Here is a 24,803-nt window from a genome sequence, read left to right on the forward strand (position 1 = left end):
TATAAGAGGAGGAACGAGTATAGGAAGAAGAAGAGTGTTATGGTTCAAACATTTAGGGGACTGGTTTAGATGCAGTTCAATAGAACTCTTCAGAATAGTTACATATAGAGTAAAGAAAGTGATGATGATATCCAACCTCCGATTGGGAGACAACACTTAAAGAAGAAGATTGGGAATCTGTGATTGTGCATTTCGTCTGTGTTATCATGTTTTATTCCCATCATTTTTCTATATTTTTCATGTTTATGAAAACACTTGGTTCTGAATTTCCCATTACCAGAGACGTCCGACAAGGAAACGCAATATCACCAAAGCTCTTCACTGTAACTCTAGAAAATATATTCAGTAAAATGAATTTGCAGAACAAAGTCCTATCCACTGATGAAGAATACCTCAGCCATCTAAGATTGGCAGAAGACATCGTTTTAATTGCTAATAATCCTGCAGAACTAGAAGAACTTCTAAGCGGCCTAAATGTAGCAAGCAATGTAGTTGGCTCAAAAATAAACTTGACAAAAACAAAAACCATGGTACAACGAGCTAGTGGAATTCCAAAATATAATAATCAACAAAACTGCACTTGAAACAGTAGACGAGTATGTATATCTGGGGCAAATAATACATACATCTGGCTCCTTATTTCCAGAAATCAGCAGAAGATTGAAAGTGGCTTGGGCATATTTTGATAAAAATGCAGTATATTACCAATCATGATATACGGCTGCGAAACTTGGACACTAGAGAAAGAGATAATAGCGAAACTCAAGGTCGCTTAACGGTCAGTGAAGCGTTGCAAGCTAGCTATAACAAAGAGAAATAAAAAAAAAATAGAATGGATCAGACAGAAAACCGAGGTCACTGATGTAATCCACGGAATGAAATTTTTAAAATGGCAGTGGGAGGCAATTTTATCGAGAAGAACTGACAATAGATGGTCCACTAGAATTACACTGTGGTATCCAAGAGGCATCAAAAGACGAAGAAGATGTCCAAATTTAAAATTAGATTATGACATAAGAAAACAAGCTAGTACACCACGGCACAAAAAAGCAAATATTAGACAATCGTGGGTAGAAATGAAGAACGACTATGTAAGGGAGGCTGCTCCATAATCGGTAGAATAAGCCGAGAAAGATGACGATGATGATATAAGTGTGTGTACGTGTGTGAGTGTATGTACGTGTATATTTGCTTATATTGGTGATGTGTAACATCCTTGTTTTAGCCCTTTTATGTAAGACCTTGGAGGCAGAGTTTGGTGAAAGCCACAGCTCGGTTTATAATGTATCGCTATTGGATAGAGAGGGATATGTAAGATCCCACTTTTACGGTTTTTCCTGTTTCACTTTGTAATTTGATAATATTATTGAACGATTTATTAAAATAATATTGATCATTGATGTATCCCAGAGTTTAGACAAGAAACTTCTTAGACATCTCCTCACATCAATTATTTCATTTTTAGCACGTCAAGTCGAACAAAAGAATTAGTTAAATTACTTAAACAGCAACAAAAGAATTAATCTGAAAACAAAAACATGCTTTGAACATAAAAACACATTTTTAGCTCAATATCCTTATTTCTATAGTTTATAGGATACAAAGTGTTGACTTTTTTACTTAGTTTACTTGATGTTTAAAGAGCTTGACACAATAAAACTATTAACGTATTTTTACATATTCGGAATTTCCTTTATAAAAGTTAAACGCAAGTAAAACATTTATCTTATGTATTTTGGGACCAAATATAAATCTTTAATGTAAATATGGCAAAACAATAAAAGATTCGAAAAAGACAGATTTGAAATTGATTATACGAACTGTTTCAATGAAAGAAGACAAAAACGTTTTGGCGCTAAACTACTTGTCCAAAAAGATTTTAAGATGCTCCCGGTTGTTGACGTTGGAAAAACATGGCCCCAGTATATGGCCGTTATGACAGGTAAGTCCAAATACATTATTTGTACCTACATTTAAGTTATACAGTTTTGAATTTCTTATATACTATATTTGTTTCTCCACATAATATCCCTGAGGTATTCAGATATTATGGCTGCCTTATTGACTCATTGATTCAGTTCTTCTGCAATCTTTCTATCATACGATCTGTTTCTAAGTAGTTAAAATTTTTGACTTGTTTATTTAACATTATTCGTTTACATCTGACGGGGCTCTTTGCTATAACCATTGACTGGGTCTTTTCGTGGGATACTGACATGTTTAATTTGCATGTTATTATAGTTAATCTGAAAATTAGGTGGTCTTCATTATTGTTATTAAAGTTATACATACCATTATCTTTTTTTTCTTGTTTGCGACCATTATTCTACTGTTTATCACTTTTGATATTATACTTGAAACACTTGCGATGTTTCAGTGCTAAGTGAAAGAACTGTTACACCCTTTAAAATTATAGTTACCAATGTTAAAGTTTTGGCTTATAATTTTATTCTGATTATAGTCTATCTCCATGTTTTTTGTTTAGTTCTGTATTCCTTATAACTAAACCTCGGATTTATAGGCAACACAAATTGAAGAAAAAGGTGCCTATATAGGCAAAGATTTTTATTAAAAAAGGCAGGAATATTAACATTTAGGCAAAATATAGGCAATAAACGAATATAACTTATTATTTATTGTACAAAGTGTGGAGAAATTACCGGCGTTTGAGGTGGAATTATGCGTGATTCTTAGTAACTTACAACTAACTTTTATTTCTTAACGTATTATAGGTAACACAACCTAGTGGGTACTATATGTGACAATATACGTGGTTACACAAATTTATTAGTTTTACAATCGCGGAGACAAATTTTCTTATTGCTAAACACTTGAGAGAGAGACACGCTCTAAGAATCACATCACAAATTTTGTTATTCAAGCACCAAGTTTCTTCCGCGAGAGTTTCTAACAGACAGACAAGGGTTTTTCTTGAATTCTTGGGACCGTCGGACGCCGATGTCAGGAACAGGTCATTTTTAACGGGGTTTAGTAAGTACCGTTAGAGTTTATTGATGGAATGAACAGGGCGTCTTGGCATACAGGGTGGAGTACAGTTATAAACAAAGGGAAATACACTATTTTGAAAATTACAGGGTTGTAAACAAAATCAGTTTACAACCAAAGTGAATTAAAGTAATATTAACTTAAGGCAGGTATATTTACACATCATAATCATAACATTAGTATAAATAAACTAGTAACTAAATAACTGTAAATTAATAATCAAACATTGTAACGACTTAAAATTTTGTTCTGAAGCTATTTTCTTGTGGCATTTTAAATTAATTACTATTTAAATGGGAATAAGCCACAATTAAAGGTTAAAATACGTTTATTGACGTTTCAATTTCCACTTCGGAAATCGTTCTTAAAATACAAACATTAGTAAATTTACTGCATTACATGCCCTATTCACCTTAAAACGTCCTATCTTAATATATTTTGCGATATCTTGTTCCTAATAGGTTCTATGAAGTCAGAAGTTGTATCGTCCTCTCCACACTTTATTGTCATTTACCTTCCATATATTTGCCTTAGTACTTTTCTTTAGAAACATCCCAATATGTTTTTATTACTTTTTGTTAAAGGGCAGGTCTTTGAACTATATGTTAGGACTAGGCATATTATTGTTTTGTAGAGTTTTACCTTTGTATTTATTGATATAATAATTAAGGATTTAAGTAGAAGATTGATCCCAAAATAGCCAATTGGCCGTACAAATTCACCAGTTTATACCTGCGGTAGAATTATTTTCAATCTTAACCAGCACTCCCAGGTATACAAATTCGTTTACTGCTTTGATGACGTCGTTTTCTATAACAAGTGGTCGTAGGGTTTGTGTATATATATATATATATATATATATATATATATATATATATATATATATATATATGTATATATATATATATATATATGTATATATATATATATATGTATATATATATATATATATATATATATATATATATATATATATATATATATATATATATATTCAGGGATTCTACAGTATTCACTGCCTTCCCTCGCTCAACCGTTTCCATTTCTCTCTGTTGTCCCATTTTCCACCGTTTAGGCCTCTCTTACTCATGACGTCATCTACTTCGTTCCTCCAGGATTCTCGAGGTCGTCATCTTTTCCTTCTTCCTATGGGGCTCCATTTGGTTATTCTCTTTATCCATCTGCTGTCGCTAGTTCTTCTTACATGTCCATACCACTTTAGTCTTTTTTGTTCTATATATGTTAGTATGTCTGTTTCTATTGATGTTCCTTGCTTTATTTCGTCATTACTTCTTCTATCCATTCTTGTTACTCTGCAGCATCTTCGCAGGCATTCCATCTCTGTTGCTACTATCTTACTGCTGTTTTTCTTGTTTATAATCCAATTTTCAGCCCCATATGCCATAATACTTCGCACTAATGTTTTATAAATTTGTGTTTTTGTCTTCATCTTTAGGTGTCTATCCCACTATACTGAGTTAAGTTGTCGGATTGCTGTTCTTATTTGTCCTAATCTTTGTGTAATTTTTTTCTCTGTTGTTGCCTTTTTTGTGATTATAAACCCCAAGTATTTTGAATTTATCCTTTCCTTTGATTGTTACGTTGTCCTCAATCTGTAGATCTTACATGTCTTCTTTATTTGTAGATAGGTACTCTGTTTTCGTGAGGTTAATATCTAGGCCAGCCTTGATATATTCTTCTTGTAGTTTCTTCATCACGTAGCTGAGGTCATCTTGGTCTTGTGCAATCACTACTTGATCGTCTGCATAACTTAACTTATATAGGTAGTCAGGGCTTTCTCTAAGTATATTTTGAATAGGGTTGGAGATGTTTTGTTGTGGTGAGGTCTCCTATGATTCTTATTCCCACTTTAATGGACACTTTATTATATTTATACAGAGCTTTTTTAGCTTCTATAAGTTTCGTCTGTATTTCTAATTTGTACATTGCCTCCCATAGTTCTGACCTTGGTACAGTATCATACGCCTTTCTCAGATCCACAAATGCCAAATGCATATCTCTATTTTTTGCTTTTTTCTTTTCCAACAGTTGTTTTAGTGTGTATAGTCTATGCATGATCTTCCTGCCGTGAAGCCTGCCTGATCCTCTCCGATTTTGTCTTTTATCGCTTGCTCTATCTTTTCTCGCAGTATCTTCCGATATAATCTTCCTATTGATGATATTACGCTTATTTCTCTGTAGTTTTCGCATCGTTTTCTATCTCCTCTCTTAAATATATATGTCATATATACCTCCGTCCATTCTTTTGGGAGCGGTTCTCCATTTATGGCTTTCTGAAATATCCACTGTATCATCCGGTGTAATTTTTTTTATCGGTATTTTATAAGCTTAGGTGAGGGATTGTGTTTGATTGCTTATTTTCATATACTTCGTTTTGTGATGTTTATTAATAAACCCATTTTTGTAACCGATTCTTTTAGTGCTACATATGCCACTCATACTCATACAACGTTTTCCGTTCTCCCAACAATATTGATATCATCAGCATATGCAAGGATTTTCACAGATTTTTTATATTAAACCAGTGATTGTGACATACGTATTACTTTTTCAAGAGCCAAATTGAACAGTAAAGATACATTTGAGAGCGTCTTTCTGACCTGCTTGTTATTTGTTTTAAAAGGTTCAGCGAGTTCTCCCTGAATTCGTATTGTACATTTAACTTTTTTAAGAGTTAGTGTTTTTAAGACAAGAAGCAAAGGACGCCCACCAACCAGATGGACTGACGACTTGAAGCGCATTAGCAGTAACTGGATACAAGCCGCACAAGACAGGGACAGATGGAAAGAGCTGAGGGAGACCTATCTCCAGCAGTGGACGCCTACAGGTTGATCATGATAATGAGTTTTGTTACATTTTCTAACTAATTTCATATTCCCAGCTCTTTAATTGCTTTGAACATATTTCTTTTATTCACAAAGTCGTAGGCTGTTTTGTAGTCTATAAATATGTGACAAGTATCTGTGCAAATGTGCATGTGTTTTTAATTTGTTTCAGGTCGGAATCTGATGAATTGTCGATTTACCAACTTTGAAACAAACCAGATATTTTCCTATTATTCGTTCTGCATATGGTGCCATACGGTGGCATATTATTGTGAAAAATCTTTTGTACACTGCATTTAAAAGCGTAATTCCTCCGTGCTTATAGGATCAATCGACCAATGATTGAACAACATCTAATAAATGAACAGCCTGTTAAATTTCTATAAAAATAAGAATATGCGACGTAGAAGCTCTTTCGTCTCTTTTTAACATGTTGCGTACGTATCTTCTTAATACAGTTCATTGACTAGCGGAGATAAGAATTAGTAAAATAGTTTAATAAAAACCGTTGAAGTGTGAAGGTATCAAAAAGTGGCCATTTTGTATCATTCTTGTATAGTAAGTACTGTAAACACGTGTTGTTTTCTAAGCTTATAATTTTATAATTTACAGAAATATTAGAACGGTGGGCACTTTACGGCTTACTATACACATAATTATTTAGTTTAAAAACCAGACTATGTTTTAAATATTTTAAATAGTGTATAATTTCCGCATGTTCAATTACTGGTTTAAAATTTTCTAAAAATCCAGTAAATGAACACTGTGGTCATTCATTGCATTTTATACAAATTATTTTTTTAAGCAAAAATCGACTTTAAACATACCCTAAATAGAAGTGAACTAACCTAAACCATATTAATTTAAAGTATTTGCTAGCAAACCAGTAAATGAACGGTGTTCATTCAATGGTGTTCATTTACTGGTATTCAATTATTACAAAGTACTTTTTTTTAGATTGCTACAAAATATTCACGTTTTAAATACACGGAGGAAGCTTTAGACGAATTACCGGGAAATTAACGGGAAAAGTGCCTTGTATCCGAAGAATGGGACCCTCTACAGTGTTGAGTTCTTACGAGGAAAACAGATTAGTGAATTGGATTGTAGCAAAAGCCAAATTGGGATTTCCTATGCATCCCAATGAGGTTAAGGATTCCGTGCAATAGGTTCTTAAAGAATCCCATAGAGAAAATTATTTTACTGATGATCGACCAGGAGATAAATGGTTAAAGCTGTTTCTTCAGAAGCACCCAGAAATTTCAAAACGAAATACAGAAATTATCTTCAAATCTCGTGCTTCGGTCACTGAGGATGGGATTAGGCAATGGTTTTCAGAACTTTTCAAATACTTAACGGACACAAAAGTATTAGACATGATGTCTAATCCATCTCGCATTTTTAATGCGGATGAAACCGGCATGAGAACATGTATGGCGTCAGGTCTGGTTCTGAGTCCCTCCAAAAATTTTAAAAATCTCTATGAAATCGCAGGTGGGAACGAGAAAGAATCCATCACAGTACTATGTAATTATGCAGCTAACGGTACGGCAATCTCACCAATGATTGTTTTTCCCTACAAGAGAATTCCTAAAGAACTGGCTCTTTCGGTGCTAAAAGGAAGGCAGTACATATCAAATAAATTTATTAAGTAATCATAAACAATTATATTATTAAAACTTTACGAAATAAACCTTTGTTCATTTACTGGTATTGCAGTTTTCATTAATTGGATGAGTCCGTTCATTTACTGGAATTATTGACACTTTTCTATAAAATCGACAAACTCGTTAAAAGCAGTAAGTCTATCATAATTTTTAATGTTCCTACTAACAGAGAAATGTTTATACTTTATCTTTAAACAATTATTGGCTACTGCAACAAATGTAAAACCGATTTGCAGGTCCTCTAACTGAAAACTTATCTTATTTGTTCATTCACTGGTCGAGCGACCCTAGCATTAAAAGATATCTTCTTTTTTGTGTATGGTGCAAAGTATTCCAATCACTGACTATAGACATTGACTTGTGTTTGCTTTGAATTATTTTCTGTCCCTGTTAACTTTCTGATAGAATGTGCTGAATGTTTTCTCTCTGTTAAGGTTTATATATATATATATATATATATATATATATATATATATATATATATATATATATATATATATATATATATATAAAAGTAAAAAGTAATGGCATGTCTCGCAAAACAGAAAACCAATATATATATATATATATATATATATATATATATATATATATATATATATACATATTAAAGTTCCGTATTTAAGTGGTTTCGTTTCTTTTGTGTATCTTCTTTTTTTCTCTTTTATTTGTATGGTAATTTTCTACAGTAGTTCCAGTTCATCAACAATATGTTCGATTTATAATTTGATCTACGCCGTATTACAAGTAATTTAAATAATTTTATGCTCTAAGGTAGTTCTTCATCACAAACACCAATGACATCACTGAAATTCTTGATTTTAAAGTAGTTTTTATCTTCTAAAGTAGTTCATTTTGCATTTACATACAGTGTGGAAACCACTTATGGAATAAAATTGTTTGTGTCCTTATTATAGAAAATAATAAAAAACTCTGGGACACGTTAGCTTTTAAATTTAAATGTGCGCTTTTTAAACATAAATTTAAATGTGCAGGTGATCCACGCAAGTCTGGCATAGTCCATAATCCTTGTTTTTAATGCAACACCCTGTATATTTTTATGTGTTTAAAAAATTTTTAACAACCTGATTTCAATTAACTATATCATGTAGGGTCTCTAATGAATTATATAAGGTGACATTTTGAAATTAATAATTTATCACTTGTTATGGTATTATTTTAAATCAGCTAAATACAGACAATACACTTCTTCTCTAAGTGTTAGTATATTGGGGAAAATTTCTGTTTAGTAACCATGTTAACATTTTTTGTCATGAATAGGTAAAAACTGTCTAGATAGACTGCTATTTAAATTAAATCGATAAATAACGCGGATTGTTATAAATAAATTGTTGGTGTGTTGACATTTTACATTACAATAATAAATTCCTAATTAAAAGCTAATTTCTTGCAGAAATAAAAATGAAATATTTAACTGAGACCCACTGAATTGAGATTTTAATGATGCTCGGTTAGGGGGAGAATTGTAGAAATCAAGTTGAAGTAGCAAACTTATTTAATCAGAGGTATCCTCAGTTGCCTAATATTGCTCAAGGTACTGTGTCTAAAATTTATGCAGAAATTCAGATGTCAAAATTCAGAGAACTTGGACATGTCAAACCATTAAAAAGAAAACCGAACTTCATTGAAGATGAGGTGACAGTGGATATTTTGTTAAGTGTCGCAGAGAATCCAACGTTAAGTTTACATCAAATTGCACGTCAAAATAATGTGAGAATAATTGTAGAATGAATTTCTGCGAAAGAATGATGGATAAAATTAACACAAATGAAATAGCTCTTGACACAATTTTTTTTTCTGATGAATCAACATTTACATTGAACGAAGAGGTAAACCGACAAAACTGTAGATATTGGTCAGGGGAGAATCCTGATTGGATGCGTGAGACACACACTCAGTATCCTTAAAAGTTGAATGTTTGGGCAGGTATTATAGGAGATCATATTATTGGTCCTATATTTGTAGATGGTAATTTGACGGCGGAAAAATATTTAAGCATGCTAAGAGACGATGTTCTTCCTCAGTTGGCTAACTTATATCTCAATCCAATAGATCCGATCCTACCGCATGAAACTGTCTGGTTCCAGCAGGACGGTGCAACACCCCATTATGCTTTAATGGTGAGAAATTACTTGAATGAAATCTAGACCTAAGTGCAGACTACTTATAGAACAACTCAAAACGAACATTTTAAGCTTTTGTATAAGTTTTTTTTTACATTTTGACCAAGATATGGTACTTAAGAACGCGCTTGGAGGCGCAAGATCAGCTCTATAATAAATAAAAACAAATATATACGTAAAAAACACGTAGATTCATACAACACAATTGTAGAAGTTTATAGTCAAATTAAATTAAACATTGGTAAATATCTCTATGTTAATTTTTTGCCGAGATATTGAAAATTGATTTATGCGCGGTTTACTTACTATATTTCACAAAAGTGAATACTCAATCCTCCCCTCTGGCTCATAGACTATTACGGAGAACGAAGAAAACAATATTCTAAAATAAGTTTCTATTGCAGCTTTGATTGCGATGTTAAACGCTGGTATACATTTTGGATGGCCGAGTCCGAGTCTACCAAAAATCATGTCTGACGAATATAAATTTAATATTTCTTCAGAAGAGGCGTCATATATTACAATTATTGGTAAGTAATATGTGTAATTAAATCACCATCTTCATTAAAACTATTATTTATTTAATTTAATTTAGGGAATAAAACTGGTAATGATTTGATTATAGCCAGCGTATGTGTGTAAGTATATTCAATGTTTAGTGATTATTACTTATTAAACATCATGATGCATTTGATATGGGAGAGTAAACAGAAGCAAAATACGAACATAAAGTCTTAGAAGAATATAAATTAATACCGATTAGACATAACCTAAACAAATTTAAAATTAATGATGATTTTGTAAAAAAGTATACATAGGTCAGACACGAAAAAATGTAAAAAACGGATAACTGCACAAAACTTTTTTTGTTTATGCTTAAATCAACTTATCATGAGCCAAACGTTTTATTAAAGATTATATGTTTATTGATAGCTTTGAATTTTTGCATAGATAACAAAAAAGTAACAAACTTATATTTGAATAAACTGAATAGCCGTTCTGATGATCCCTTTTAAGCTACGGTTTGTTAGAACAGTGCGCAGCGCACAGCATACACGTACAGCAGAATCTGTTGTACTCGACTCACGGCAGTTTTGGCTGAGTCGGTTTGTTAGATTAATTCGCATAAATACTCTGTCGTTCTGAAAACAAGTTTAGAAATTAAAACCTAACCTAACCTAACCTAACCTTCTTACCTATGGAAATTATTTTCACGTTTATTCTCTCAAAGGTTGTATGTTTAAAAAAATGAATTCTCACAAACTTAACGCAATAATTTTATTACTCCAAGAAGAGGAGGAAGAAGAAGAGTTGATAACGTTAAATCTAAATAAAAGAAATAAAAATGTAAAAGAAATTTTTTCATGTCTTAATACAGAAAGTGCTTTTAAATTAATAGTCGAAGAAATAAATTTCGAGAATATTTAAGACTTTCCAGGGATTTATTTGGAACTGTCTTACAATTTGTACTAGATCCACTAGTCTTTTATCTTCCTCTGGAGAAAATTTAGTAGGTACCACTTAATTATTACAATAATAATAACTATATAAAAATACAATTATAATTAATACAATGCACATCTACAATTATAATTAATTATAATTATAGATGTGTACGCTGTGAGCTCAGCTGAACGTTTGCGTAAAAATCAAATCGCAGTTGATTCCAGCGCACACCGTCGACGTACACGGCTATCGCTCTGCAGAGCGCGCAGCTCAGCAAAACCTAGTAAACCGTTATCATAGAGAATCATTTCTTTGATTTTGACGTTTGCGTTCGACTGACTGTGAGTTATGCGTCGCTCACTGTTCTAACAAACCATAGCTTTAGGGTGAAATACGTATAATCGGATATACAGACGCACTATACATGAAATCAAATCTTAACTGTCTTTTTCCTTTTATTACGGTATACTCTTTATGAGTACTGGAAACCAATTAGCTAAGGATTTTTCCTTACTTATTAAACTGTTTATTCGGGCTGTTGGGCCGTTGTCTTCTGTTGAGATTTGTTCTCGACGTTTCGCCAACACTAGGGGTTGGCATCTTCTGGAGATGTTGATGCTTCGCTTGTAAGCAGAAACTGACGACGCGTTGTACTACGGAGGCAATATTTATAATTCCCACTCGCCTCCCCTCCACTGGTTTCGGCTTGAGGGGGCGTGTCGTTGTTTATAGTAGCTTTTCTATCTCCGTGTTTGGCGGGAAGGGCGTTTGTGGATTTTAATACTGGTATCCATGTTTTGTTGATTTTTAGTCCTTCTTCTATCCTATTGAAATTGTTTGGGTGCTTGTATATTTCCACCGCTTCCCGATATAACCGTGGGTAGTACTGTGAAGTTTTGTCCAGCATCTGTGTTTCTTCAAATAGTATTCGATGTTCTCCGCTTCCCAAAGCGTGTTCGGCAACGGCAGATTTGTCGATATGTCCTAAACGACAATGGCTTTTATGTTCATTTATCCTGGTGTTGGTGTGTCTTTTTGTGGTTCCCACATATACCATTCCACATGTGCATGGTATTCGGTATACTCCGGCCGTTGCTAATGGGTCGCGTTTGTCTTTTACCGATCTTAAACAATCCTTGATCTTCTTTGTAGGTCTGAAGATGGTCTTTATGTTGGCTTTCTTGAGTATTCGCCCAATTCTGTCCGTTACCCCCGATATATAGGGCAAGAACGCTTTCCCTTTACATTCTGTTTCTTCGTCCCTTCTTCTAGATACGTTGTTCATCGCCTTGTGTATTTCTCTTCTGGTGTACCCATTAGAGGTGAGCGCTTTTTCAATATAAAGAAGTTCACTTTGGAGATGTTGTGGTTCACAAATTCTCTTCGCCCTCTCTGCCAAAGTTTTGATGATACCTTGTTTTTGGCTAGGATGATGATTTGAGTTCCTGTTTAGGTATCTGTCTGTGTGTGTAGGTTTTCGATACACTATATGTCCTAAGTGACCTTCCTTTCGATTTACTAATACATCCAGGAACGCTAGTTGTTGAGCTTTTTCTGTTTCCATCGTAAATTGAATATTTGGATGTAGTGTATTTATATAAGCCAGGAAATCGTTTAGTTTTTCTGCTCCGTGACCCCAAATCACAAAGGTGTCATCAACGTATCTGAACCATACCCTAGGCTTGTATGCTGAGTCCATTATCTTCTTCTCTAAATGCTCCATGAAAAGGTTGGCTACGACCGGGCTTAGTGGGCTTCCCATTGCTACTCCATCCATCTGTTCATAAATTTGGTCTTCCCATGAAAAGTATGTGGTAGTTAGGCAAATACGGTATAATTCCACCATATCCTTGGAAACTAGTCCCTCAATTAAATTCAGAACGTCTTCTAGGGGGACTCTTGTAAATAGGGAAACCACATCAAAACTAACAAGAATGTCAGATTCCTGCAAAGTTATTCCTTTGATCTTCTCAATAAAATGGGCGGAGTCTTTTACAAAGGCATCGTTTTTTCCTATATGTGGTTGTAAAATATCGGCCAGATGTTTTGCAAGGCTGTAAGACGGAGATCCTATGGAGCTCACAATAGGGCGGAGAGGTACATCGTCTTTGTGTATTTTCGGCAAGCCATACAAGCGTGGTGGGACTGCTTCGCTGTTGCATATTCTTGGCTTTATCTCCTCTGGTATGGACGAAGATTTAATAAGTCTGTTGATTTTCCGTAGGGTGACTGCTGTGGGATCTTTTTTAAGTTTCTTATAAACCGCAGGATCTAGAAGATTTTGTATTTTCGTTTTGTAGTCGGCTGTCTTCATTACGATCGTGGCGTTTCCCTTGTCTGCTGGTAAAATTACAACATCTTTGTCTGCGTTTAACGATTTTATGGCACGTATTTCTTGGTGGCTCAAATTATTTTTCGGTGTCTTATGCCCGAATAAACAGTTTAATAAGTTAGACGATGGCCGTGAAAGCCTAACGCGATTTTTCCTTAGTTGGGGAGATATGTTGTGGAATGCAATTTTAGATTCCCCATGTCTCTAATAACATCTTTATCAACGTCTGTTTTACCTTGCAATTCTTAGAAGGCACAGATTAAAGCAGAAATCTGAATTTGGTTTCGAAAAATTAGTTTATGGATTTATTATCAGATGTCGCTATTTGCGTCCATACGAACTACCTTTTTCCTTTTAACAAACTTATATTTACACAAAATATTAGAAATTAAACTGTTACAAAAAATCAGATTAAATCTCAACGAACCAATTGATATTATATCTCCCTTACTAGACAGAATATATATATGTATATATATATATATATATATATATATATATATATATATATATATATATATATATATATACACTTAAATTGTAATTTTTGTACGCTTTCTAGGCCCCTTTGGTGATATTCTAGGAAGTATATTATACCCATCTCTAGTCGACAAGATAGGACGACAAAAGACAATATTACTGATAGCTGTTCCACAAATTTTGTCCATGACTATGATTTATTTCTCATTTTTCTCCAAATTATTATTGTATAGTGCAAGATTTATCGGAGGATTAGCAGAAGCTGGCTGTTTTACAATACTACCCCTTTATATTGGCGAGGTAAGAAATAATTTAATCAAAATTAAAGAGTAAAATAATTTTAAAATAAACTATAGTTACTGTAGAGAAATTAAAAATATAGCTTTAACAATGTTTTGCATAAAAAATCTTACAAACCTTCTAGAGTGTAAGAACAAAGCAATGCGTGTTGTATTCCTTATCAAATATCACACTATACTATATGTTCCTCATTTTTAAGTAACGTTTAATATATATATATATATATATATATATATATATATATATACAAACAACACAGTTTATTAGGGTTGCAGTCAGAAAATTGGCTGGGATGTTAATATAACACTCTTTTGACTTTTGGTCTAGCTTTCGGAATGGTTTTATTCCTTTTTCAAGACACTGTAATAAGAAAAATATGTAAATATTTATAAAATATCACAATTCTTCAGTGCAGCGTCGTTGAGATTATTTGTAAAAGCATTGACACTCAACATTAATATCACACATAATATAAAATATAAAATAATGGACAAAATACATTCTGAAATTTTAAAATTTAGGTACAGTACAGACAAACTTAGTTTGTCATCTTTTACTGGTGTGTTTTAACTCTGACACATAGAGAACAAAAAAAAAACCCGATGATTAAAAAGTAATTAGGTGTACTTAATATTAAATTTCTTTTTAAGAGGCCCATCTTAGGCGATTTTAATTTTTAAACCTGTCTTAATGGTATGCAACAAGTTATGCATGTAATTTATGTAGGTACAGGTAGATATTATTTTTATTTTGGATGTTTTTCCAGTAAGTAACAATAAATGTTGCTCAGTTTATCTATATCTGACTGTTTATTGATGCAAGATGTACTAGATTTTATGGAACACATTTCCAAGAAAACATGTTTTGAATGGTTCTTTTCCGGTATTTTGGCAAAGGTATCTCTTTCTTTAGTGTCCAAGTTTTGCAGCCCTATGCCATGATTGGTAGTATACACTTATCGAATGCTTTTTTCTTCAGGTGGATTGGCATCTTAGATTTGAATATAACTGCATTTCTACCAAAAGATGCCCAAGCCAGTTTCATTTTTCTGTTGATTTCTGGAATTAAGTAGCCAGATTTATGTATTAATTGTCGTAAGTATACATACTCGTCTACTGTCTCAAGTGCAGTGTTGTTTATTATTACATCTTGGACATCTACTAGCTTGTTGTACATGGTTTACAAGTTAATTTTTAGGCCAACTTCATTGCTAGCTGCATTTAGGTCGCTTATAATTTCTTGTAGTTCTGTAGGATTATTAGGAATCAGGACGATATTGTCTGCAAATCTTAGGGAGCTAAGGTATTCTCCATCAATTGGATATTCCTTTGTCCTACCTTTGTTCTACCAGTTCTACCTAAATATATTTTCTACAGTTGCAGTGAAGAGCTTTGGTGATATTGCGTCTCCTTGTCGGATGCCTCTGGTAGTGGGAAATTCTGGAATGTTTTCACAAATTGTTACCTTAGCTTTTGTTTGTCTGTATATATTTGCTAAAGTTTCTATTTACGGTTTGTCAATGCCTTGGTTGGTCAAAGCTTCTATTACTGCCTTGGGATATCCACCACTAATATCTCTACATAACATAACTTTTCTTCTCATTAAGTCTATAACATCGTCTAGGACCCACCTTTAATTCTAAAATATAAATTTCTATTCTTTGTCTAATATTTTACAAATCCACTGTAGGTGTTTTAAAAATCGAATTTTTTAAATGAGGCCACAGAAAGAAATCGCAGGGAGTCAGGATTAAGTGGGGAATATGATAGGCGTATTTAAAAAGTCCATAATAAAATTCTAATTTTTCACAGCGTTGTATGAATTCGAGCCCTGTCTTACAAAAAATATTCTTCTGTTAATTCATCATCCATTAATTGATTTATAAATGGGGTTAAAATTTCTTAACGGTATCTTTTAACATTTAGAATACCTTCGAAAAGTATGGGTCCTACTATACCCGCTTGCTTATAGCAGCCCAAACTCCAAGTTTCTGTGGATATAAAGGCGCTTCAATTAAAAAATGCAGGTTACCTGCACTCCACATCTTCATATTCTGAGAATTTGTGTACGCAGAATGATGAAACCAACATTTGCCAGTATAAAAGGTTTTATCTAATACATCATCATTATTACTGAGATTGTTCAGAAACTTGTTCAGGTTTTATCTAATAAATCATCATTATTACTGAGATAGTCGTTTATGGTGATTTCATAGAATGCTTAATCAACCGCAACATTGGGAAATCCTTTAACAAAATCTTCAAAAGCATCTTGGTTGAAGTAAATCTATTTTCCGTTAATTCTTTGGCTATTTCTACAACACATTTCGAGCATAGACCACTTTTGTTCATCCGTGAAAACTATTTTTAATATTAATTTTGTTTCACTTCACTTCACTTGGTTTTTTTGGTTTGCATACAACTGAATCCGCCAGCACATTTAATAATTTTGTTTACTAAAACTTGAAAAGTCAAAGTTGACGTAAACTAACATGTATACATATATCTGAATTAATGATATATTGATAGACATGTGCTGTATAGCTATCTCTGTCCTTTAGAGTCCAATATGATGACAATAATTTTGGATCAGTGGATATATATTGTCCTCAATTACAATCGCGTAAATGATATTTTTTTAATAATTAAGTAAAATATTAATAATATATGTTTGCTGTTTTTGCCCGTATAATCCTGAAGTTAATTTTAGGATTATGGATACTAGTTTTATTAAATATTACTCTCAGATACAAGGCTAAGTTTGTTTCTTTCTGAATCAACATGTTGATACATTTCCTTGTCGATGTTGTCGTGAAAAATAGTCGTCTTGAGTATATTTCTATTCTTTTTCTCCATATTGTCCCTGATCCTGACCTAGTGAAAAAAATGTAAGCGAGTGTTGGGTAATACTATATTTTAGCTGCAATAGTTGTGTGTCGGTGAAATCGTGCAGGACGTATTGCTATTAGAAAAGGCGATCAGGCATTTTCTTCTTTTTCTTCTTCTTTTTATGTAGACATGACTCTGTCTGTTTTTTAATGTTCCTCCAGTAAGTTGTCATTTCATCGTTTACGTGGCCTTCCTACTGATTCTCTTCCTATTAGGGAACCATCTCTTGCCGTCTTTACTAATCTATTTGTTGTCATTCGGCTTATATGATCGTTCCATTGTACTCTTTTACTTTTTATCTTGTCCTTGATGTTCTCCACCTTGCATCAACGTCGTATATCTGTACTTCTAGCTATGTCCCATAGTGCCTTATCATAAATTTTTCTAAATGTTTTTATCTATGCTATTTCTAACCTCCATTTTGTCCTCTCTGTGTCAGGTCGTGTTTCTGCCGCTTATGTTATTATTTATTTAATGACTATTTTGTAAATTCTGCCTTTAATTTCTTTTTTTTAATTTGTCCATATTGCTTTGTTCAGGCAACCACCAGGCAACCTGCGGCTCTGTTTGCTCTACTTACTTGATCACCCACTCAGTTTCGAGCTTTTGGTAGCTAAATAATGTGATGCTTAGATATATAAACTCCATCTTTTGTTCTATTATCTGATCTTTCAACTTCAATTTACATCTTGGTAAATTTGCTGTTATAACCATGCATTTTGTCTTTTTTTGGGGAAATTAACTAAATTGGTGCAGCATACGTTGTAAATCATCTTCACTCTAAATGAGTAGTATTACGTCGTCTCCATTTTGGAATAGTAGAAGATTATTTTAAGCTGTTTTTCTTCCATTTGGTATCCTCTTTTAGTTTTTCCTTTTTTTATTATTTCATCCATAATCAAACTGAACAATAGAGGACTGACAGAATCTCCCGTCTTATTTGATTGTTTCAATAGGATCAGTTATTTCTTCTTCTACTTTTAGTTTTATTGTGTTCTATTGTACTCTTGCGTATAATAAGTTCATAACATCCTTTAATTTCACCCGATCAAATGCCTTCTTAAGGTCCACGACATAAGGTCCAACATAGATATGCCGGTTTGTTGTATTCTTATGATTTCTCTTACACTTGCCTCATATAGCGTTGGTGCATGATCTTTCCAACCTAAAATCTTGTTGTTCTTCTGCTAGTGTTATAATTTAATTCAATTTATTTGTTATCACTTTGGTTGTTAATTTTAATGTTGTGTTTAATAAATTAATTTCTCTGTAATTTTTCGGGTTCGAGTTATCTTCCCTTTTCGAAGAGAGGTATTAGGATGTTTGATCTCTATTCTTTTTATTTCTGATTCGTTTATTGTGGTTGTATGCCTATTGTGTTAGTTGGGTTCTGTATTGTAGAAAGTCTTTTTGCTTTTCTTCACATTTTGACTTAAAATTAAACACACTACATAATTCCTTCCTCACTTCCTCACTTAACCCAGGGGTTTATTTTTTTGATATGTTAGTGTTCGTTACTTTTCCTTCTCCAAGTGATTGTGTTATTTTGTGTGTGATTATACTATTTTTGAGTTTTTACCAGTTTTCCTCGATTATCGTTTTCTAATATTTCATTTTCAGCAATCTTCTCTGAAATTCTTTTTTTGGTAGAAATAATCTGTAGATTCCGTATTTAGTCCTTAGACATTGTTTTTTGTTTGGGTTGGCATCGCTCTCTTGAGTGAGAAGTATTTCATGATGATTCTTATTTTACATAATACTAGACTATGGTCGCTACTTACATCTGCTGAGTTAAGGCATGTTACGTCAATTTTTGATAAATGTAATCTTTGTTAGTTATAACATAATATATTACAGATCTTTGTCCACAGGTGTTATTGAATGTATATTTTTGTTGGTCTTTGTCGTCCAAAAATGTGTTTATTCAAATTTCGTTATTTGTGCAGAAGTTTATCATCAGTTCTTATTTTCGTTTTTAACATTCTCATTGTGTTTTTGCTTAATTCAGGGTATTACTTATTTATCTATTTAACCGTTAAAATCTCCAATATTATAATTTTCCCTCTGATTTGATCTACCACTTCTTGTAATTCGTCATAAGATGTTCCCCTTATAGTGTGAGACTTGGAATTTTCTAGACGTATGCTCTGATGATGTTCAGGTCTTTCTTCTGCATTTTTATCTTAGCTGATATAATCCTTTCTGATATGTATTGACACTGCTTGGTGTGATTTTGGTACCTTTGGTGTATTAGCAAGGCTACACCTTCTTTTTTGCGAATTTACTGTAGATTTTTTATGTATTTGCCTAATTTTGTTTCTCGTAGAGCGCAAATGTCTATTTGTTTCTCTTTCAACACTTCAGTTATTATTTGGTCCCTTAAAATAAGCGATCTGATATTCTATGTAGTAATTCTCATCTGGGTTTTGGATATTTTTTGCTTGTCGTTATTTCTTACCATCGTTTATACAATTGGTGGGTTGCTAACCATGCCAATCACCCTCCACATTTTATCCACGTTTGGGACCGGGTGTGGTAACCGCAGAGCTATTCTATTTACCCCGCGGTTACCCCAGGCAGTGTTGCATTCCGGCATCAAATGTTCGAAAATATTTTCAGGCCGTAGCAACAAAAATACTTTCTTCAATATAACAAAAATTATACTGTTCAAATGGCATTTTCTGCAGTAAATCCTACCGTGATGGCAAGGACAAAAACCGAAAGAACTAGGTGAAGCATACAAATTGGACAATGTAGAAAAAAATTGATAGAATAATGTCAGTAAAACTTGTACTTGATAAATAAGTGTTGAATGTTGTATGTGTGTATTCTCAAGTCGGGCTGGGTAAAAAGATAGAATGGCTTTCTATAATCAATTTGGCGACATACTTAGATTATCAATCATCAAACAAGAGATACACAATAGGTGATTCTAATGCTTATATGGGTCAATTCAAAACAGAAGATGTAACAACACATAAATAACTAGGATTTGAATTTAGAAAAAATGCTGCATATAATATGATATAATAATTAAAGAAGATACGCGTGAATATAACGACTGCAAGGTGATAGTTAGTTTAGCTGTGAGCCAACTAGTGGCTAAGTATAATAAAAAATAAAGAGGAAGAGAAAACTATTAATCAGTGGCAAGAAAATAGTTTGGACAGATTTTTAAAACTATAAGATCACGAAAAAGAACCTAAAATTAGCAGTAACAAAAGCTAAAGAAGAAACGTATACTATCAAATTGATACCAGGAAGAATGGAATCAAGATATATTAAACTGCCAAACATAGAGCAAAGAAAGATATTTTTGATAGATCAGATTAGATCTATTGGAAACGAAAATAATATAATAATAGTTTACAATCTAGTTCAGCTAACAGAGATAATGACTGAGATTATGAAAAACATTATAAATCATCATCTTGATGCAAGATATTTTAAAAGAATTTCGGTTTTTGGTATTTAGTTTAAAGAACGTGCATTACGCTAATTACAATGGAAGGACCAATAAAATGTTAAACTATATCTCAAATATCATTTGCAAAATATGCACGTCACGAGTAAAATAATTTTTTTCTTCAAACGTCAAATAATGATGACATTACTTATCTAACTTGATCCTGTCAAAGTTTGATGTCTCCGCCGGCAGCATTTTTTTTCCCATTTCTTTACGGCGGAGGGAAAAATGTTGTCATGGCAACAATATGAAACATGTCACAAAGCAACAATACAAATGGCATTTTCATAATTGAAACCGTGCAAAAATGTTCCCGACTCTTGATACGCATTGGTAATTGTTGATGATACTGATGGTCAAGAACAACTTTCAGCAATCATTGCCGATGTTGGCGAATCATGAGGGTTTAAAATTTTTTGAGCATTATCGTTCTTATTTCTTATTGAATCCTCTATATATTCTTCGGCAACCGTGCTTGATTTCCAGTCCCCATGTCGTTTGAGGCATTCTAGATTTCCGCCTCCATCAATTAAAAGTGTTGCTGAAGTTCGTCGTAAAGAGTGACCCGTGTATGCGCTTGCATCGTTTAAATTTAAATAACTAGCTACTTTTTGGGCTACTGCGCTGATCGAATGTATTCCCATGACGCTTCGGTAACACTTTCCATTTTGGTACTTGATAAAAAATCGGTTTTCTGTGAAATTTTCAGGCCGCAGTGATGCATATTTTTTATACAGTTTAATGTAGTTTTGACCAATTATCATAAAAGATCTAATTTGTCGTGTTTTACTGTCTGGGATTTTGATAATTATTATATTTTCTTTATCCTCAATGTCCACAGTCTTCATTTTTACCATTTCGTCGCATCGACAGGCGCCGGTAACCCCAATTAACAAAACAATCTGAAATATTTTTATAATTTAGTAGAGTATACTACATGCTTTGCAATATAATTTTTTTACCTTTAATCCTAAATACAACTTATCTGGCGCTTCAAACAAAAATTTATCAAACTCGTCTTTAGTGAAAACTTTAGACTTCTCTGCAGTATATCCTTCGCTTGTTTCTTTCAGAAAGGCACGTAATTTTAAAAATTTGCTTATATCCACATTTTTTCTAATAACTAACTTGGATTTTATCATAGAGTATCGTGACCACATTGTAGAAGATTTCCATTTATTTTCATTTTCCATTATATTAAAATATGCCATTAAAACGTCTTCGGTAACTTGCCGTACTACTCTTGTATCGCACCACTCTTGGAAGTGCTTGTACGCTAACCGATACTTTATTCCGGACTTGGAGGGCCCCAAACGTGCTACTGCATCATTAGCCGCGGACTCAATTTCATTTAGGTTTTCCATTTTCGCACTAAATTTGCGCTTGCGGTTGCAACAACAACAAGCTATCTTTAATAATTGCAAACAACTGTCAAACAACTGTAACCAGGGAGACGCAAATCCCACCGACGACTTAATTATTTTAATTTCTAACATCTAGACGACTTTGATAGTTGTCACAGTTAATTTCGAGTAAAAATAGCGTATGAATTGTACTATTTATGGTTGAAAATTGCTACGTTTGAAGAAAAAATAGTATACTTTATTCGCCAAAGAAGCGACTTTTCTTGACTTGCCCTCTATTACGCGCCTGACTTCGTTCGGCGCGTAATATCGGGCGCGTCAAGAAAAGTCATGCTTCTCCGCCTCATAAAGTAATATACTATTATCGCAAAAACAAATTACCTAGTACTTCTAAGATAATATTTATGTTAATAATTTTTCTCAATATTAATTACATTTTTTTTTTGTTTTTAGGTTGCAGAACCAAAAGTGCGAGGGGTTTTAGGCTCTCTTTTTTCTTTTGTCTTTATTATAGGAATATTCCTGATAAACAGCGTTGGTTCTTATGTTTCTATACATACAGCAGCTTTAATATTTTTAGTACTGCCAGTAATTTTTGTATTTATATTTTTCAAAATGCCAGAAAGTCCGTACTTTCACATCATGAAGTCAGATTTTAATAAGGCGGAAAAGTGTCTACAAGTATTAAGAAGAAAACAACGTGTGGAGAGAGAACTCACTACTTTGGTAAACGACATCAATCGCCAAATGTCGGAACCTGGAAGATATAAAGATCTTTTCGTAATTCAAAGTAATCGGTTAGCTTGTATGGTTATGTTTGGTTTAAGAATTATTCAGCAACTTAGTGGAACTTCTCCGATTTCTTTATATATGCAAATTATATTTGAAAAGTCGACAGATATCATGTCTAAAGATTTGGCATCTATTCTTATTTTTGGTCTGCAACTTAGTGTTAACTTTACTGCAGTACTAATTGTTGATAAAATTGGAAGGAAACCTTTACTTATTACATCTTGCTTAGGATGTTCTATGATTCTTACAACAATGTCGATTTATTTTATCTTGCAAGACAATACTAAACTTAACCTTGCTAGCCTAAACTTTGTTCCTTTAGTTGGCATAGTTCTTTTTACTATATTTTTTGCTATCGGACAGGGAAATGTTGTAAATCTAATGATGGGAGAAATGTTTTCTTCAAGTATAAAGGCAAAAGCATCTTGCTTAATGAACATAATTTTTGCCATTTTTATGATGCTCACCACCAAATTATTTCAGCTCACTTCGGATTATTTTGGAATGTACGTACCGTTTTTATTCTTTGCAACTTGTCAACTTTTAGGAGTTGCGTTCTCATATTTTGTTGTACCGGAAACAAAAGGAAAGAGTTTAGAAGAGATACAGCAAGAACTAAAGAAGAGTTGAAATATAATCGCTAACAAGGTTTTGGAATTTTGAATTTTATTTGATACAAATATTCTTACAAAATTTAGATGGAGATTTGCCAAACGAAATGAGTAAATATGTGATCAATAAAAATTATAACAAATCAAAAATGTTTTATTTGCTTTAAAAGTTCGTACATTTCTAAAGTCCTTGATAACAAAAAAATAATAATCTGCCAAAACGTGAAGGTAATTAGTATAGTACACAGTAGACTGGAGTTGGTTTTATATATTCAGTAGTAGTCCAGTTGTCAGAGATTTGATTTTTAAAAACCACACGAGCAAGTGAAACTTTACTTAAAACGTCGATTGTGGAACCTCAAAAAGATGCAAAAAAGTTTTCTACTCTTTCCCCTGGACTACGACGTAAAACATCGATTTACCAAAAATCTGTACGCTGTAGATAAAATATTTCAAACAAGAAATGTAGCTGAGATAATTTTAAACAAAAATCTTCAGCGGCACTTTTTGTGTAGAATGAACCGTTGTCTCAGAAACAACGCTTTGATATTGAATGTCAGTTCACGCGGGTGAAATAATTGTTTAACTAAAATTTGTATGAATTCGACGGTAAAAATTCGATAATTTTTTATTAGAATATCCTATCGACAAAAATTACAATGCGTTTTAAAGGTGAAGAGTTCAGCTTTCGTATGCAAGTTTGGCATCTTGCCGTGCAAGCTTACTTCATTAACCCTTCGCGGCACGCGAAGGTAGACCCGTTAGTTCTAACGCGCGGGCGCTTGAGTAGCTGCATGAATTACAGCGTAGTAGCATATGCGGCAGGCCGCTTTTTGATTCTTAGGGCCATACCTCACCGGGACGCCATGGGGACGTAGCTAGCGACGTCGCCACGGCTACTCCTGGCCACCGTAGGTCGCCAAAACACGCCGCCAACAACGCCGCCAGCGATCACCACAGTCGCTCTCGTTATATAGACAGAAATGGACGTGGAAGAAATCGCACTGTTATATTATTTTTATGTACGTCGTAAAAATATTAAGTAGAAGAAGAAGGAAAAAATATGGGTACATCCTTTTATATCAAATCGAAGCGAAAGTGGTGTTTTTGTCAAATTATATGAAGATTTATTGAAATATCCCGAAAAATTTTTCAATTACGTGAGAATGTCAGTGGCATCATTTAATGAATTATTGAGCTTATGTCGGGATGATCTGACTAAACAAGATACTGTGTTAAGAAAATCCGTGAGTCCAGAAGAAAATCTCTTTGTAACATTGAGGTAAGTAAACATTTATTTCTAGTATTGTTACATTTAAACTATTACACATTAAATAAAATTAAGTAGAAAATTTAAATTATTTATAAGTCATATATATCAAGAATTGAGGATTCTTCGGAAAAATTGGATACGGATGCGGGTGAATGGTAGGAAGAATGTGTCATTTCAGATCCTCCAGG

General features: G+C 33.2%; 2 protein-coding genes across 3 annotated transcripts in view; one reads left to right on the forward strand and one right to left on the reverse strand.

The window, feature by feature from the left end:
- Lgr4 (Leucine-rich repeat-containing G protein-coupled receptor 4) overlaps window positions 1–24,803 on the reverse strand; it is an 832,616-nt gene that overhangs the window by 314,029 nt on the left and 493,784 nt on the right. The gene's annotated exons all lie outside the window — the stretch shown is intronic.
- Window positions 1,788–23,491, forward strand: LOC140434620 (facilitated trehalose transporter Tret1-like). Its single transcript, XM_072523014.1, has 4 exons — window positions 1,788–1,942; window positions 10,068–10,193; window positions 14,004–14,221; window positions 22,393–23,491. The coding sequence occupies exons 1-4, from the start codon at window positions 1,885–1,887 to the stop codon at window positions 23,359–23,361; spliced, it is 1,371 nt and encodes a 456-aa protein (XP_072379115.1). The 5' UTR covers window positions 1,788–1,884; the 3' UTR covers window positions 23,362–23,491.

Source organism: Diabrotica undecimpunctata, chromosome 2 (assembly GCF_040954645.1).
Source record: "Diabrotica undecimpunctata isolate CICGRU chromosome 2, icDiaUnde3, whole genome shotgun sequence".
Classification (NCBI taxonomy): domain Eukaryota; kingdom Metazoa; phylum Arthropoda; class Insecta; order Coleoptera; family Chrysomelidae; genus Diabrotica; species Diabrotica undecimpunctata.

What these genes read in the sequence shown, in the direction of transcription:
- LOC140434620 (XM_072523014.1), top strand. Translation starts at nt 1,885, where the DNA reads ATGCTCCCGGTTGTTGACGTTGGAAAAACATGGCCCCAGTATATGGCC. An exon ending in GTATATGGCCGTTATGACAG is followed by an intron (nt 1,943 to 10,067) that starts GTAAGTCCAAAT and finishes TTTCTATTGCAG; the next exon opens with CTTTGATTGCGATGTTAAAC. An exon ending in GTCATATATTACAATTATTG is followed by an intron (nt 10,194 to 14,003) that starts GTAAGTAATATG and finishes TACGCTTTCTAG; the next exon opens with GCCCCTTTGGTGATATTCTA.